We start from the raw sequence: 16,482 nt of genomic DNA on the forward strand, positions 1-16,482 counted from the left end.
TGGCCAAACCAGCCATGGTTTTCTGAAATGATAGACATGCTGTACAGCTCACCATGGGACACACCGCTGAGGAGGGATCTCCTCTCTCAGACGCACGGCACAATCTGGTATCCCCAGCCCAAGCTGTGGATCCTGCATGTGTGGCCCCTGAACGGAGTGCGCTAAACACACCAGAATTGACACATTCAGTCATGAACACCATTTTACAGGCCAGAGCACTGTCCACAAGATGCCTTTACGTGCTAAAATGGAATGTGTTTACTGATTGGTGTCTCTCACATGGCAAAGTCCTACTAAACTTCCCCATACATGAAATTCTCATATTTATTCAAGAGTGATTAGATGCAGTACTCACTCTATTTCAGGTGTACGGGGCAGGATGGGGGGGGGGGGGCTTTCTGGTGCCCCCCCCCAGGGTAAGATGGTGCCCCCCAAGGGAGTTGGTGCCCTACACAGACTGCGTAGTCTGCTTATAGGGAGCGGCAGCAGGATGGTCTTCTCAAAACACAATCGCAAGGTCTCACTCTTCAGTCTCTACTCCTCTCTGTTTAGAGCACTTGCTATTCATTGGCCAAATATATATATATGCTGATCCCTTTAATGACCAGCTCCCCATCTTTTTAAACAACCGCCTGCAATCAGGCCATTGTAATTTACCTTAAGTCACAAGCACTTGCATTATAAATGAACTCCCTTCCCGACTGGGTTTGTGAAGGAGTTAACTCGTACTATATGGCTTTAGTTCATATATTCATTCTGAGACTCCCCTCCTGGCCCAACATAAGGGTCACACACTGTAGAATACTCATGTTGAACGCCATCCCACGAGACTGTGGCATCAGCCTTCTTTTCTGGGAGGTTATGTCCTGTAGTGTGGCGTGATGGGATTCTGTTCCCCATATGCATTAATAAACACAATGTCAAGTGTACTGAGTCATAAGGGAACGTCTCGGTTATGTGAGACCCCTCTAGTATTGGTGTGGCCTTCTTTACTCATTTGGATTCCACTCATCTCTGGGGTGATAAACAGCTTTGACTACAAATGTCAGATCACATTACACAAAAAGGTGGTTGGGCAATCTGCAGGCCACCATATGAAGACACTGAATCACAGATAAATGAACACATGTCATGCATAACTTAAATATGCTTGAAAGGGGCCTTAAATTATATTTTACTTATATTTTATTTATTTTGTGTTTAATATGATTCTTTTGTAAACTGAAATAATATCTCAGATATGCCAAATCAAGCATTATGTCCTCTGACCAAGTCCTTATTCACCCTTCCCATCTCTCTCTCATACACTCTTTGGATGCGGCTCCACCATATATAGCTGTAGGACGGTTGTGCTAATATAGCTTAGGTTATACCATATCTAATTTGAGAACAATATTCACTAAGCAGCTTTAGCATGGTTTTTAAGAGCAATCAGTGAATAAAAACATATACCGCATCATATACACCAAAGTAACAGTGGTCATAAAATGTGGGTGTGCATGTCGTCCACCAAAATCGCATTCATGTAGTGACAGTTTAAAACATAATAATAAATGTACAGAATTCAAAACATTCTCACAATGCACAGTATACATATAATATACAATATACACATACAACACAGTATACAGAATGTGTAAATACTTTGCGGTTTCAGTGGCAGTTGCAGAGCTTTACAATATACAAAGTATACATGTCATACATGTGAAATGTGCAGATGCAATGGTCCTTTAAAAAATATATTGACATCAGACAACTAACTAGAGCACAAAACATTTATTACGAAATGCTTGCCAAGGAAGTATAAATAAATAAAATTATTGTTCAATCTTATTACTAATAAATACAATATTGTTGCCTACAGTAGTGCAGTAGAAGTTACAGAAGGTTTTGAAGTATCTTCAGAGAAGAAGGTCAGAGGACAATGGTTATGGGCCCAGTTGCCATGATTAACAGTATGAAAACCCTTAAGTTACGAAAAGCCATTGTAATAATTGTAAGGCTGTTGCAACTAAGGGTTTTCTTAACTTAAGGGGTTTCTTGCAACTAACTGCAGGCCCTAGAAAAAGAGGGAACATAGATTGTTGTTTTATAATACAGAGATGCAGTGCTTTTGGATTGAAATCATTTTGCTGTCCATCCATAGCACTGGTACTCCCAATAATTGCAAAAGAATTTATGCTGTTGAACTAATCTACAGGAAGAGTGAGCTTAAATCTTACAAATAAAATATAATAAAGCTGAAGATGTTGGAAGTATCTAGAGTAAGATGGGGGAAGGAAACAAGTGAAGGAGAAACTAGCAAGATATCAAATTAACCTTAAGAAGGAAAAGAATGCATAAAGAAGACAGAAGTGGACAAGAAAATGACTGATGAATTGAACAGAAAAGAAAAGTAGAGTACAAGAAGCAGACAAGTCTGTTTGGCTATTTTGGTCCCTCTCAGCTGTCCATGCAACATGTTGCCGCCTCCTTTTCTTAAGCCTCAAATTTCCCCTCTATGTCCCCTACCAACCCCTCACTGAGCCGTCCAATTCTTGTGTGCACAAATCATCCCAAACTGAGGATGAGAAGAGAATAATATACCTGCACATAGAGCAGCCTCCCTTGAGGCTCCACAAATCAGATCTCACGATTTCTATTAATGGGTGACTGCAGATAAGAAAGTGAAAAATGGGCATGGCATATGGTGGAGGAGATTGTGTTTTGGGGGGGGGTTTAGGGGGCTCAATCTTTTGGCATCACTATACTTGGAAAGGCATTAAAACCTATTTTCGATTAGGGCAAATTTAGAAAGTGGTGAGGGCAAGGGTTAAGAAGCCAGAATAACTTCTTGCATACCAGATAGAGGCATGTACACATCCTTAGATCAATAATTGTTACTAATTATCACTAATTATTAGTCTCTATTACTGTAAGTCCCCACACCCAATGTTCCAGTTATAGAGTTGTTATATAACTGCATATAATTTTTCAGGTTTAATCCCATTTATTTCAAGAGTTATGTGATTGTCCGTGCTAGCATGTCAGTGTCTGAAGCCCAAACAGTCCCTTACGTTCATGGCCATATTAGTCTACATGAGACATGAGGACTGCTGCCATATCCCTGGAATATCAGATTTATCCCATTCCAAGACTCACATAGCTATTTCTGATCACTGTAAGATGATAGGGCATCCCACCCTCTATTCCTTCATCTCTCTCTCCCCCTTTATAGTTTTCCCTTGGTCTATATCTGTTATTTCCCAAGCCACACTTAAGGTTGGATCTATAATTAGCAAGAGGCCTTGTGTAGTATATAAGCCCAAGGAGAACAGGTCACTATGCGGCTTCACACTATCTTCACTTCTTGTGCTTCTTAGGCTTCACACCGTCACATACCGTCTTGACATGGTGAGTAACCTATAACTTAGCGGTTACCTGTCCACCTGTCCATCTAGGTGGACACTTAGGAACCAAGAATATTACACACGTGAGGCTGTAACACTCTCATGGATAAGAGCTCGATTTTGAGCATCTTTTTCTTGGATGCTTCAACTGTGGACTTACAATATGACATTGCTTTTTTTATCCCAAACTTGTTTTTGGAACAAGGACGTTAGGATTTAGGTTGAAATCTGAGCGATTTTACTCTTTTTTTTATTAAATAAAACACTTTTCATAAATTAAGTTTCATAAATGATTATTTTAATAAAAATAAATATGAAGGGATATCATATAATATGATATAGATTTTTTCTAGATAATATATTGCTAGCTAATGCTAGATAGTAGATACCATTCAACAGTTGAAAAAACTGTAAATAACTACAGGCCCTTGAAACTTGTTTATTTATTAATTATACCTGTGGTCTATTGATCATTATTTGGATGTATACCATGCATAAACATTTTTAATTAATGTGTAGCTATTCATGATTTTATTTGAACTAATCAATATACAGTAAGCCACAGTGTGCTCATTAGAATGTGTTAAAGCAGAACAAAACTCCAACTTTGTTCTGAGAATCTGGTGTGTGTAAAAGGTGCTATGTGAGGCAATGAAATGTAAATGTCTGTAACCATTAGCTGATTTTGAAATTGCATTAGTCAATTAGTCAAAACAGAGGAAATATCCACATGATGCATTATATGTGCATGCAAGTATGTTTTTGTAATGTATTTTCATATAGCTGTGCTGCTAGTTGCTATAAACGCTATATTTGTGCATATCTAGTCACCCAAGAAGGCCAAGAGGAGGGCAGGAGGAGGAGAGGGTTCCTCCAATGTCTTCTCCATGTTTGAGCAGAGCCAGATTCAGGAGTACAAGGAGGTGACAACCGTTACTTTATTTAACCTGACAGCTAACGTGCTAGCATGTGATAAATGTTATTTTGTCATTCTCAGCTACATTGGTGCTTATTAGAGGTCATATTTTGATGTTATTATGTATTGTGGGATGTTTTAGGGATTATGATTACATTTATTTCACATAATTATGGATTATCAAATCAAAATCAATAAGATGATATCGGTTTAATCCAACATTAAACAAATGATCACTGTGAAATACCTCACAGAGGCTGTTTTGAATGGGAATACTTTTTTTAATGTTAATTCTGAGTCACTTTTAACCTCCCACAAAGAGAAAGGCCACATCTATAGGTTTATTTGATGGTCAGTTTTATAGTAAAGCCAGCAGCTGTTCTGAGTCAACAGAGTGACTTAATCCAGTCTTTGTCTTATGTGTTAATTTAAAAAGAAATATCACAGCCTTCCTCTTCTCTGATCTCCCATTTGCCAGCAACTACTTCTGCTCTGATCCCACTGGACCACAGTGCATATCTGACAGATAGACAGATAGATAGATAGATAGATAGATAGATAGATAGATAGATAGATAGATAGATAGATAGATAGATATGATGAATATGATGGATTGATAGATAGATATGATGGATGAGACAAAAGAGAGAATAGAGTGAAGATTCAAATTAATAATGTAACACCGAATAGGCCTATATCTTGGACTGAAAGGACATTATTTTAATGTGTCCTTGTTACAGTGTAATTACAAAAGTAATTACTGATTATTACTAATTAACAACATGTACTTACTATAGGTTTAGGGTAAGGGATTGTTGCTTGTAATTACACATAATTAAATGTTGTTACTATAAATATATGTAATATGTGTTACAAGGACGCATTAAAATAACGTGTTACTATTTTTTAAGGTTTATGTTGAAGGGCAGATTTAGTGGTTGCAGGAAAGGTGCATTAAATGTACATTAGCTTTCTGATTGGGCCTTGAAATTACAAGAATAATGCACAAAGGAAACTATGGCGAATAGGTTCATTCAAGTAGTCAAACCTCCTTATCGTTCTTCAAACTCATGATTAACGGGCATCAGCATCATTATATAAGAGACTAAATAAATATCGTGCATATATGCGTGTATGTGTACACGCTAAAAGTGTGAGGTGACAGTGGAATTTGTGTTAATTCTAGGTAATGTGTGATTGAGCCAAGTAAGGATATGAAATGGTTTGGGTAGTTTGTAAGTGATACAGCTGTCGTCAGTGCTACTTCAAATGTCTTACATTTCAGTTGGGAACACTTATCACAGATGGAAAGATGCATCAGGGAGGGTTTCTGTGGGGGCCGGGTGGGAGTTAGCAGCTGTCGTTATATATTTAAGCTAAAGTGCATCATCTTGTGTTTCATGTGACCGAGAAAGGACATTTTACTAGAGTCAGGCAAGATATAAAAGCTAACAACAGAATGGAGATTGAACATACAAGAATTGAAAAAATCCTTGGGTTCACAACCATTACCATTGGTTGGTCCCTTATTTCTATCATGGCTAACACCTGTAACAATGTTCTTGATTTCTTTTTCTGTTTTACATCCACAGGCTTTCACAATCATTGACCAAAACAGAGATGGTATCATCAGCAAAGACGACCTTAGGGACGTGTTAGCCTCAATGGGTAAGTCAGTTTATGTCCCATTCCAGTTTGTGTTCTATCATCATAAATCTGTGATCACTCATTCCTGTGCTGATTATTCTCATTCTGTAGGACAGCTGAATGTGAAGAATGAGGAGCTGGAGGCCATGATCAAGGAGGCCAGTGGCCCAATCAACTTCACAGTTTTCCTGACCATGTTTGGAGAAAAGCTGAAGGGTATGCAAAAGGTTTTTTTCTCTTGACTATTGTTGTATTCAACGTTTTGCAAGTGTGATGTAACTTGCTCTCCATGTCTCTGAAAGGTGCTGACCCAGAGGATGTCATCGTGTCTGCCTTCAAGGTGCTGGACCCCGAGGGCACTGGCAGCATCAAGAAGGAATTGTGAGTCTTTATTTCCCAGTGAAAAGCAAATCACAGACTTCTGAATCAATTGAAATTCCATCTCTGACTGCTCCTCTTGTCTTTTTGTGCCTTTCCAGCCTTGAGGAGCTTCTGACCACTCAGTGCGACAGGTTCTCTGCAGAGGAGGTGAGATCAAATTTTGCTCTCCTGTGTTTTTTGGGATTAGATCATAAGTCAACAACTTGTCAGCATTTTTAATGTTGGTTAAATATAACAAGTTCTTTGTTCTTTTACCACACATTTAGATGAAGAATCTGTTTGCCGCCTTCCCCCCAGATGTGGCTGGCAATGTTGACTACAAGAACATCTGCTATGTCATCACACACGGAGAGGAGAAGGAGGAAGAGTAAAAGACAAGGGGAAAAAAGAAAATGCATCCGCTGCTTTTCTCTCCCAGTCTGCTCTTTGTCCTCCTTCTCTTACTTTGTGTTTCTTCCTCCCTTTCTTCCTTTCCATCCATCTTTGTCAATCTCAAGCACTTACTCTCACTCTCTAAAACAAAGACTTGTCTCATCGAGACTTAATCAGGAGGGTGGAGAGGCTCATGACCACAGTGTCTGTCAGTGGGGACATGGGATTGTTTTCAATAAAATTATCTTTTTACAACATTTCCATATCTCTCACATACTCTCTCTTTCTCCGTTTCTCATTACTCACCACCTCTCTTTCATTTTTCACTTTTCCATCACTGTCAAAAGCATGCATTAAAGTTGCAGCATCTTCTGCTATTGTCTTGAGGACTGGAATGAAGACATCTCATGCTCTTTTCTGCCTTTGGCTTAATCAGCTCTCTAGCTATATCTGGAAGAGTGTTGTGAGCCCGATCTGGGGAAACAGAAGCAAGACAGTGATCTCACTCTATAATAGAGGAACCTGTAATCAGTCTAGTTTAGTTCCCCCACCGGTTGACTAATGGTGAAAAAATGACCAAATGAGGTTTGTACTGAGAGAGCTTGGTTTCCTAAAAGTGATGCCAGCCTTATCACTGAGAGAGCGAGAGAGACAGACCATCCAAGGAAAAGAGGAGGGTGGGGACTGAAAGAAAACATATCCTCTTCACTCCCCCTCTCCACTGAACTATAGCTCTGTCCATGTCTTTTTTTTTTTTTTTATCTACCCACTCTTTTACTTTCTGCATCTGGGCCTGCTTTCCTCTGTCAGATACTCTTCTGTAACCAATAAAAAAAAAAAAACTATGAATAAAACATCTATCTTTTGTAGAGCTGTGTCTGTGTGGTTTTTGCTCATTCTTAGTGAAAAATCACTCACAAAGACTTGGAGTTTTTGATGCCAGAAAAAATACTTTATTATCATATAACAGAGCTAAGTTGTCCTACTGATAGAACTTATACATAAGTAGGTCTAACAAGGCATGGATAAAACACCCCATAGATTTTGTTCTGTGTCTTCAGCCAGTTATTTTTAAGAAGGGAACATCTGGAAACTTTTAAAGGGGCCTTATTCAATGAAAAGAGGTAAATAACACAAATGCAAGATAGGGAAAATTGCAATAAAGCTGCAAGTATTTGATGCCATAGATCTTAATGTTTGGCTGGTTAGCAAGGGCAGTAGATTCCATAACTACACCATCATTCAGGTGTTGTGCCGAAATCTGACTGCCTGCCAGATTCTGACTCCCTACCACCTGTTTGGTCCTTATTCCTAAAGCCCACCCCTACACCCATCCCTAACCTCATTGGTCCCTACCCCTAAACATAAGGATATTAGGGGGTTCAAATTTGACACTACACCAGCATCTTTCTTCACTGCCAGTCATTCAAAAGAAGCAATATATTCCGATTATACATTTAGTCATATAGCAGATGCTTTTATTCAAGGAACATAGCAAGCAATTTGGCTGAAGTGAATGGAGTAGTATAGAAGCTAGAGAAGAAGAAAGAGACAGACATTTTTATTTTTAAATAGTAAGTGCATTTAGTGAGGATTGGTTAAGTGCTCTCAGAACAGACATGTTTCAAGCTGGTTCTTGAATGTTAAAGCTGGTTTTGATTTAACACAATATGCAAAATACTAATGAAATACAACTTTCAGGAAACAAAGAATAAATCCCAAATATTTTGTTATGTTTTGTGAGGGACCAGTTTTTAAGGGCTCTTAAAAGCATTGAATTCACAATTTTCCTATCTACTGCATTTGATATCACAGCTCAGGATAATATGAGTGAAGGTCTTAGTACGTTGCACGTTTTGGTTGTGCTATGTGCCGAGTGCTATGTGCAGAGTGATTAGTCACATGGCATATACACCAATCAGCCACAACATTAAAACCACCTGCCTAATATTGTGTAGATACCCATCATGCTGAAAAACAGCGCCAACCCACATCCCAGAATAGCATTCTGAGAGGCTATTCTTCTCGTACAGAGCGGTAATCTGAGTTACCATAGACTCTGTCACTTCAAACCAGTCTGGCCATTCTCTGTTTACCTCTCTCATCAACAAGGTATTTCCATCTGCAGAACTGCACCTCACTGGATGTTTTTTGTTTTTGGCACCATTCGGAGTAAATTCTAGAGACTGTTATGTGTGAAAATCTCAGGTGATCAGCAGTTACTGAAATACTCAAACCAGCCCATCTGGCACCACCAATCATCCATGCAATTATCTAATCAGCCAAACATGTGGCAGCAGTGCAGTGCTAAAATCAGGCAGATAGAGATCAGGAGCTTCAGTTAATGTTCACATCAACCATCAGAATGGGAGAAAAATGTATCTCCGTGATTATCTCAGCCGCTCACTCTCAGAGGGGTGAGATCTGCATCAATGCACTTTGTGAATATTTGAGGAGCCAAAGACAGTCCGAAGGGCAGGACTTTGAACTGATATTCTGTTCCTTTGAATGCAAATCTCAAAAACATCCTGTGATGTAGTACAAATTGGATATGAAAGTACGCATCCTTCAGATCTATCAACGCAAACCAATCTTGTGGGCGTACATGCGATAAGATCTATTTCTGAGTAATTATTTTGAATAGGCGCTTTACAAGTGCATGATTTAAATGTATCAGATCCAGGATTGGCCGAAGCCCAACGTCTTTCTTTGGAACCAAAAAATAAAGGCTGTAAAACCATTTTGTGCTTGAGAATTTGGAACAATCTCTATCGTGTTTTTCACAATGAGACTGTGTATTATGGCTCTTAACACTTGCACGTCATCAGACGAAACCGTGGAAGACAGAATGCTGTTGAAATGGGGTTGCCGGTGTGCACCCATTCTAAAATACCCGTTGGGCTCGCCACGCATCCGAGTAATGGGACAGAGGGCAATTTGGTTTGCTCACCGTATATGATGCGGCGCTCACTATAGGGAAAAGGGGCCTTTATTGAGAATGTGTGAGCATCTCGTGCATTTGCAATGAATGCTGTATTCTTTTTTGCACTTATAGCAATTTTGTATTGCATTTATTTGAGTCTGACACAACACACGGTCCTCATTTTTTGGTAAATTATTATATTTTCCCCCCCGAGTCAAAGCATGAGATTACACATAAGTAAAGCTCTACTGTGAAAAGCAAAAACAAAGTTATTATTCATAATGTGTATGTAAAACGATCCAAGTTCGTGGGCAATGGAGGAGTCAGGAGACAGCGAACATTTGAGTATTTTATTCACACACTTTAGCTTAATATAAACAAGTCTCTGTCTTGCTGCTGGTCCTTCAAACACTACTTCTCTGATCCACATTCTCTCTCCCACACTGACGCTCTGCCGTGCCTTTTCAGGACTCCCTCCACCTTCACTATAATGAGAGACAGGTGTTAGAGATAACTTTGACCCAGGTGACAAGCCTACCGCTCTCTCTGGAGATAAAGCCAGCCACAACCATCTGTGCCCCCAGTCTGTCGATCATCTCAAACTTAAAGGCCTGAAGAGCCAGATACCAACAGGCGATCTGCATGTTAGTATCTTTCATGCGGTGGAGCCATTGCAGAGGAGCATGATCGGAACAGAGGGTGAAGGCTCACCCAAGCTGGTAGTAGTGGAGGGCAAGAACAGCACACTTAATCGCAAGACACTCCTTCTCCATGGTGATGTATTTTGTCTCCTTGAAGGAGAACTTGCGACTAATAAATAGCACTGGCTGTTCTTCCCCTCCCACCTCCTGTGAGAGCACCATGCCCAGCCCCCTGTCAGATGCATCAGTCTGCAAAATAATGGGGAGAGAGAAATCAGGTGCATGTAAAAGCAGCCCCCACACAGTGCAGACTTAACCTTAAGGAAAGCCTGTTGGCACGACTCTGTCCACTGGACCGGATCGGGAGCCCCCTTTGTAGTAAGGTCAGTCAGCGGCCTGGTAACATCAGAGTAGCTAGGCACAAACCTTCGGTAGTAGCCAGCCAGCCCCAAAAAATGCCTTGCCTCCTTTTTGGTCTTGGGTACCGGGCAGGCTGCGAGCACTGCGGTTATGTTAACCTGTGGACACACCTGCCCATGACCAAGTGGAAACCCAGATACCTAACTTCCACCCACCCAATTGCAGATTTCTTCGGGTTGGCCGTGAGTCCCGCCTGTCTCAGTGATCTCAGGACAGCCCTCAGATGTTGTATATGCCGCCGCCAGTCATTACTATAAATGATAATATCATCCAGCTATGTAGCAGCATATGCTGTGTGCAGTCTGAGGATCTTGTCCATAAGGTGCTGAAATGTGGCTGGGGCTCCAAAAAAACTGAAGAGTCACAAATTGGTGTAATCTGAACAGTGTGGAAAAAGCCGCCATTTCTTGGGATATTGGAGATAAAGGGATCTGCCAATAACCCTTTGTTAAGTCCAGTGTTGAGTAAAATTGAGTCACACCCAACTGATCGAGTAACTCGTCAATTTGCGGCATTGGATAAGCATACAATTTGGACACCGCATTCACTTTCCTGTAGTCAACACAGAACCGGACCAAGCCGTTGCTCTTCGGTACCAGAACTATCTGGCTCTCCCAATCGCTGTGCGACTCCTGTATTACGCCCATTTCAAGCATTACCTCTAATTCTTTCTGAACAAACTTTTCTTGTGTTCAGGAAGATGATGTTTGACGAATTTCTGACTGAGAACAAGGAGTGCGTCGCTCGTGCCTCAAGAACTCTGAGTCTTGTAGTGCGGCTAGCGTTCTCAATGTCTCGTTCCCTTCGTCATAGGGAACCGAGGTTACGTATGTAACCGAGACGTTCCCTTACGACTCAGTCCACTTGACATTGCGTAGAAATGCATATGGGGAACAGAATCCCATTATGCAGCACTACACAACATAATCGCACACCACCCCCCCAATTTGTGTTGGAAGCATCAGTGGTCACCACTTTCTGCCTGACAACTTGGGACTTCAAGTACCAGAGGGGGCAGTGGGTATTCTCCACTGAGGCAAATAGATTGATTTGCCAGATATTTCCCAAATCCTCAATACAGTTTGAGGGTGAAGTCTCCTGAATTCCGCCTTGGCGGTTTATATATGCCACAACTAGTTTTATATTTCTGACTGAAAGCCTTTAAGGCTAGACAGCTGTTGGCTGCAGGCACTGTGTGACACTTGCCCCAGCGTGACACCTCGCTGGTAAAACGCAGGAGGAGCTGTCTGTGGTGCTAAACAGTGGCAGGATATATTGATGTGCATGTGTCCTTTGCACTAAGCACGTCGCCGCACACAGCGCTTCAGCCAACACTGAAGAGGTCTCATGTGTAAGAGAATGGAATGGAATGATGGCGGATGCCAATGCTTTCTGAAACAAGTTTCAGTGGAAATGTTCTCCCCAGTTTGAAATGAGATACACTACATTCTATAGAGGGACTATTGAGAGCATCCTGAGCAGCTGCATCAATGCCTGGTTTGGATCTTGCACCGTTACAGACCGGAAAGCCCTGCAGAGGGTAGTGAGAACAGCTGAGAAGATCATAAGGGTCTCTCTTCCCTCCATCAAAGGCAATTACATAAAACGCTGCATTCGCAAAGCAATCATCATTGTGGACGACCCCACACACCCCTCACGTGAATTCTTCACCCTCCTGCCGTCTGACAAGAGGTACCGAAGCATTCGGGCCCTCATGGCCAGACTGTGTAACAGCATCTTCCCCCAAGCCATCAGACTCCTCAATACTCAGGGTCTGGACTGACACATACACACACACACACACACACACACACACCTGTACACCATCCAACTTTTGCACATGTCCAGAGTTGCACTTTAATTATTGTCACTTTATACCTGGCTGCTACCTCAATAACTGCTATGTCCAAAGAACACTTTTTCATAGTATGTCATGTTTACATCGGTGCCTATTGTCCTGTTCCTTTTAGTAATTTATTGTACTGTCCCGTACTTTTTGCACAAGTTGTGCACGTGCACTTTATGTAGAAATGTTATTTAGTCTGTGTAGTCTCATGTGGTTCTGTGTTTGTCCAATGTTGTTTTAAGTAGCACCATGGTCCTGGAGGAACGCGGTCTCATTTCACTGTGTACTGTACTAACTGTATATGGTTGAACGACAATAAAAACCACTTGACTAGAGATGAGATGGACACTGTAAAATGGCTGAAGCAGTAAGTCTGCGTTGGCATAACAAAGCCTCTGATTGCAGCAGTTACAGCCAATTGTCGAGGTAGTAAAAGATGCGCATGCTGCTCACTCTCAGAGGGGTGAGATCTGCATCAATGCACTTTGTGAATGTGTGAGGAGCCAAAGACAGTCTGAAGGGCAGGACTTTGAATTGATATTCTGTTCCCTTGAATGCAAATCTCAAAAACATCCTGTGATGTAGTACAAATTGGATATGAAAGTACGCATCCTTCAGATCTATCATCGCAAACCAATCTTGTGGGCGTACATGCGATAAGATCTATTTCTGAGTAATTATTTTGAATAGGCGCTTTACAAGTGCATGATTTAAATGTATCAGATCCAGGATTGGCCGAAGCCCAACGTCTTTCTTTGGAACCAAAAAATAAAGGCTGTAAAACCATTTTGCGCTTGAGAATTTGGAACAATCTCTATCGTGTTTTTCACAATGAGACTGTGTATTACGGCTCTTAACACTTGCACGTCATCAGACGAAACCGTGGAAGACAGAATGCTGTTGAAACGGGGTTGCTGGTGTGCACCCATTCTGAAATACCCATTGGGCTCGCCACGCATCCGAGTAATGGGACAGAGGGCAATTTTGTTTGCTCACCGTATATGATGCGACGCTCACTATAGGGAAGAGGGGCCTTTATTGAGAATGTGTGAGCATCTCGTGCATTTGCAATGAATGCTGTATTCTTTTTTGCACTTATAGCAATTTTGTATTGCATTTATTTGAGTGCAAGACACAGAAACAAAATTTTGAACAATATTGTGAACAAAAATATCCCTTACCCGACAAACAATAGTGGGGAGATTGGGAACAGTGTTTTGTGCCTCTCCAATCTAGCCTTTTTTGGAGCAGACCCGGAGGGAATCGCGGGCTCTGCTTTCCGCTTCAAAGGGTTTTGCCCGTCAGGAGTGCTTTTGCTGCGTGTGCTGATACGCAGGTGCCTGTGAGGCAGCAGGTATGGGCACGCCCGGATTAAGAATTCAGAGACCCCTGGGCACAATGTCTTGTAGGGCCCCCCACCCCACCCACACAATCAAGCTTTTGAATTTTTGGATACTATTTGCTGGTAACACCTATAGCGAGCAACTAGCTGGCATATGCAAGCACATAGTGCCTCACCTTTACCAATCCAGTTATATGAATCAAATTCTTCCATAATTAACACACAAACACGTACACACACCCATTAATGTAGCTTTCCTGTCTGTCTCTCTCTTCCTCTCCTGTCCTCTACTCCTCGGCTCTACAGGGGCTGCCGCTCTTTGTCTCTCTCCCCTCTCCTCTTCCTGTGATGAAAAGGATGCAAACAGTACAGGTCATCTTAACTCAACTTTTTTACTCTTCTTTATACTAAAAAAAATTCTGCACTTATGTATTTAGCACTTTATTATTCATGGCCCCTAATGGCACTTTGTTTAATGATTGAATGATAGTGAAATGGTAGTAGACACATTACAAGATGCTGTAAGTATTATGGTATAATATTGGTTGCTTACAATACAAATTACAATTGCTGGTGTATGACCTGTCCAACTATTGACAAATGTACTACATGTAAGTCGCTTTGGATAAAAGCATCTGCCAAATGCCCTAAATGTAAATGTAAATCAAATGTAAAATAAAGCAGATTGTTTTTTTTTTTTTTTTGATAATACTATATTTCATGTAAGTTGTTCTCTCTCTCTCTCTCTCGCTCTCTCTCTCTCTCTCTCACACACACACATGTTGTGTTTCCATGTTTTATGGGGACTTTCCATAGACATAATGGTTTTTATACTGTACAAACTTTATATTCTATCCCCTAAACCTAACCCTACCCCTAAACCTAACCCTCACAGAAAACTTTCTGCATTTTTACATTTTCAAAAAACATAATTTAGTATGATTTATAAGCTGTTTTCCTCATGGGGACCGACAAAATGTCCCCACAAGGTCAAAAATTTCGGGTTTTACTATCCTTATGGGGACATTTGGTCCCCACAAAGTGATAAATACACGCTCACACACACACACACACACACACACACACACACACACACACACACACACACACACACACACAATACCTCCTCCTCTCCTCAGGGTCTGTCTGTCTGTCTCATGCTCTCCTCCTCTCCTCAGGGGCTGTCTGTCTATCTGTCTGTCTTTCTCCTCCTCTCCTCAGTTTCAGGGTCTGTCTTTCTCCTCCTCTCCTCAGGGGCTGTCTGTCTGAGTCGCTGCTGCTGCTACTGGTAACGTTACAGCTAGCAGGTTGTGCTGCGCTGCTAACACTAGCCTCCTCAGGTCCCTGGTTAGCTTGCTCGTCAAAGTCTACCACACATTCTTCTTCACCCTGATTTTCCTCCTGGTCCTGGCCCTGGGCCTGGCTACATTTGAAGAATGTTTTGATAGATGGAACCTGCCTTAATAAAGACGCCTCCCTCTCCTCTTTTTCTCTTTTTCGTTTGAGTTTAGTACAACCGCTTCTCTCACTAATTTTTTTCTGAATCACAGTCCGCTCGATTCAGCGCGGGGTTATTTGAAGACTGCGCAGTACCTGCATGTGTTGGGAAAAGGGAGAAGAGCGAGTTCGGCAAAAGGCGGATTCGAACTCTGGCCGAACGCGTCAAAAGCTACCATCATGCACCTCACGCCTTACGCTACAGTAGTTATTTTGTGTCGAGCGTCTTTTTGCTAAAAAGACAGGCACCGGGCCGGCACGTAGTGCAAATAGACGCTCCGTTTTCGGAAATGAAAAAATAAATAAATAAATAATAAATAAATAAATCTAACCCTCGCTTGGGCCCCAAGTGCGCATGGGCCCCTGGGCTCGTGCCCATAATGCCCATTGGGTAATCCGGGCCTGGGTATGGGGCTTTAAGTTGGGCGCTGGCTGGAAACAGAGCGAAGGCGAACCGGCTGTGATATACTCCGTGTGGGCATAAAGTATCTCATAGCCAGTGACTGCTGTGAATCGTGATATACCGCTCAGCAAACGTATTCATAGAGCCGCCAAAAGAGTGGCTTTTTCCTTATCACTCATTTCTGCCCTGGAGCACTGCCATTGTGATGATTGCTGATCCAGCTTGTTCTGCTGCCGAGTAAGCTTTTCCCACCAGTGCGGACTTTTGTCGACACGGTTTGGAAGGATGCACGTTACTCGCTGTGCAGAGGTGTGCCGCTACTGCCTCCTCCACAGGGGGTAATTGGGCATAACCGTTTTGTTTCCCGTGATCCACATTAAAGAGGATGGCGTCACCGTGCGAGCGTGGGATACAAGGTCGCGTGCCAGGACTGGAATAGTTCGTTATGAACTTCAGGGAAGAATTGTGCGGGATTCTGCCGTTTGACGGCGTCCGGACTGCTGGAACCATTCATCAAGGCGAAACTGTTCAGGTTCCTCTGGGGGAGACCAGTCAGAGTGAAGCTCTTGGACTGCCAAACGAGACGAGGCCGCACGCTCCTTCAGAGACCGGAGCTCGTCTCGCACATAGCATACTGGGAAACATGCACTTCATGGATATTGAGGGGCTCGTGGGGCGTGTGCCAGGACGAAATCCACCTCAAAT

At 41.9% G+C, this 16,482-nt stretch overlaps 1 protein-coding gene across 1 annotated transcript; it reads left to right on the forward strand.

Annotated features, from left to right (window-relative positions):
• Nucleotides 1-3,258: 3,258 nt before the first annotated feature.
• LOC127652946 (myosin regulatory light chain 11) lies at nt 3,259-7,574 on the forward strand. Its single transcript, XM_052139414.1, has 7 exons — nt 3,259-3,393; nt 4,217-4,312; nt 5,898-5,973; nt 6,064-6,168; nt 6,255-6,333; nt 6,432-6,480; nt 6,600-7,574. Exons 1-7 carry the CDS (start codon nt 3,391-3,393, stop codon nt 6,702-6,704), a joined length of 513 nt encoding a protein of 170 aa, XP_051995374.1. The 5' UTR covers nt 3,259-3,390; the 3' UTR covers nt 6,705-7,574.
• Nucleotides 7,575-16,482: the final 8,908 nt, after the last annotated feature.

The sequence above is a fragment of the Xyrauchen texanus genome, chromosome 12, assembly GCF_025860055.1.
Source record: "Xyrauchen texanus isolate HMW12.3.18 chromosome 12, RBS_HiC_50CHRs, whole genome shotgun sequence".
In the NCBI taxonomy this organism is placed as follows: Eukaryota; Metazoa; Chordata; class Actinopteri; order Cypriniformes; family Catostomidae; genus Xyrauchen; species Xyrauchen texanus.